Source organism: Myotis lucifugus, unplaced genomic scaffold (assembly GCF_000147115.1).
Source record: "Myotis lucifugus unplaced genomic scaffold, Myoluc2.0 scaffold_1073, whole genome shotgun sequence".
NCBI lineage: Eukaryota > Metazoa > Chordata > Mammalia > Chiroptera > Vespertilionidae > Myotis > Myotis lucifugus.
The window spans coordinates 19872-20764 of NW_005872121.1; the positions used below are offsets into that span (position 1 = coordinate 19872).

Genomic DNA, 893 nt, shown 5'->3' on the forward strand with positions numbered 1-893 from the left:
CAGTGGATAGAGCGTCGGCCTGCGAACTCAAGGGTCCCAGGTTCGATTCCGATCAAGGGCATGTACCTTGCTTGCGGGCACATCCCCCGTGGGAGTGTGCAGGAGGCAGCTGATCGATGTTTCTAACTCTCTATCCCTCTCCCTTCCTCTCTGTAAAAAATCAATAAAATATATTTTTTTAAAAAAATAAAGTTGAAAGTGGAGTCATCCCCCCAAATCCTGACTTGGATGTGGGGGAGAAAGCAGCCTCCTGCATAAATTAGGAAGAGGAACCCCCCTCTAATCTCTCCTTTGATCCTTTCTTGGTCTCCCCAGGCCCAGATCGACCAGTATGTGGGATTGGTGACCAATCAGTTGAGCCACATCAAAGCTAAGTAAGGGCATGGGATGGAGAGGGGTGAGATGGGGAAGGGGGGAATGTGAGAACTCCCCATTCCCTGCCCCTAAATCTTCTGGGGCTGAATGCCCCCTTCTCAAAGTAGGGTGCCAGACAACGCCAATGCAAGCCATTCGCTGGAGGGCAGGGCTAGTCCCCCAACCCGGCTTTCCCCTTAGTTCTCAGAATTGTTAATGCTTCATTCTCAGCAGCGTCTTGCCCCACGTGACTCTACCTGTTTCTCCCTCAGGATCCGAGCTAAGATCCCAGGGACCGGAGCCCTTGCCTCGGCAGCAGCCTCAGTCTCCGGATCCAAAGCCAAAGCCGAATGAAAAGGGCGTCTCTGTCCGCGGGACGCCTGCCCCCACCACCTGCAGCCCCCTGTCCCCCTCGGTCTCCCTTTCATCCCCACCCTCTTCCCTTCCCAGCCCCAGCCATATCCGGGTGGGTGTCTGGATCACTCACACCAGGCGCAAATTGCCTTGAGCGGCCAGGACTACATTTCCCAAGAGGCTCT

The 893-nt window shown here is 54.9% G+C and overlaps 1 protein-coding gene across 1 annotated transcript in view; it reads left to right on the forward strand.

Moving 5' to 3' along the window:
* RTN2 (reticulon 2) overlaps window positions 1-887 on the forward strand; it is a 9852-nt gene extending 8965 nt beyond the window's left edge. The window contains 2 exon segments of the mRNA XM_006107226.3: window positions 316-374; window positions 627-887. Coding sequence (XP_006107288.1) covers window positions 316-374; window positions 627-708 — 141 coding nt within the window. The 3' untranslated portion in view covers window positions 709-887.
* The last annotated feature ends 6 nt before the right edge of the window (window positions 888-893 follow it).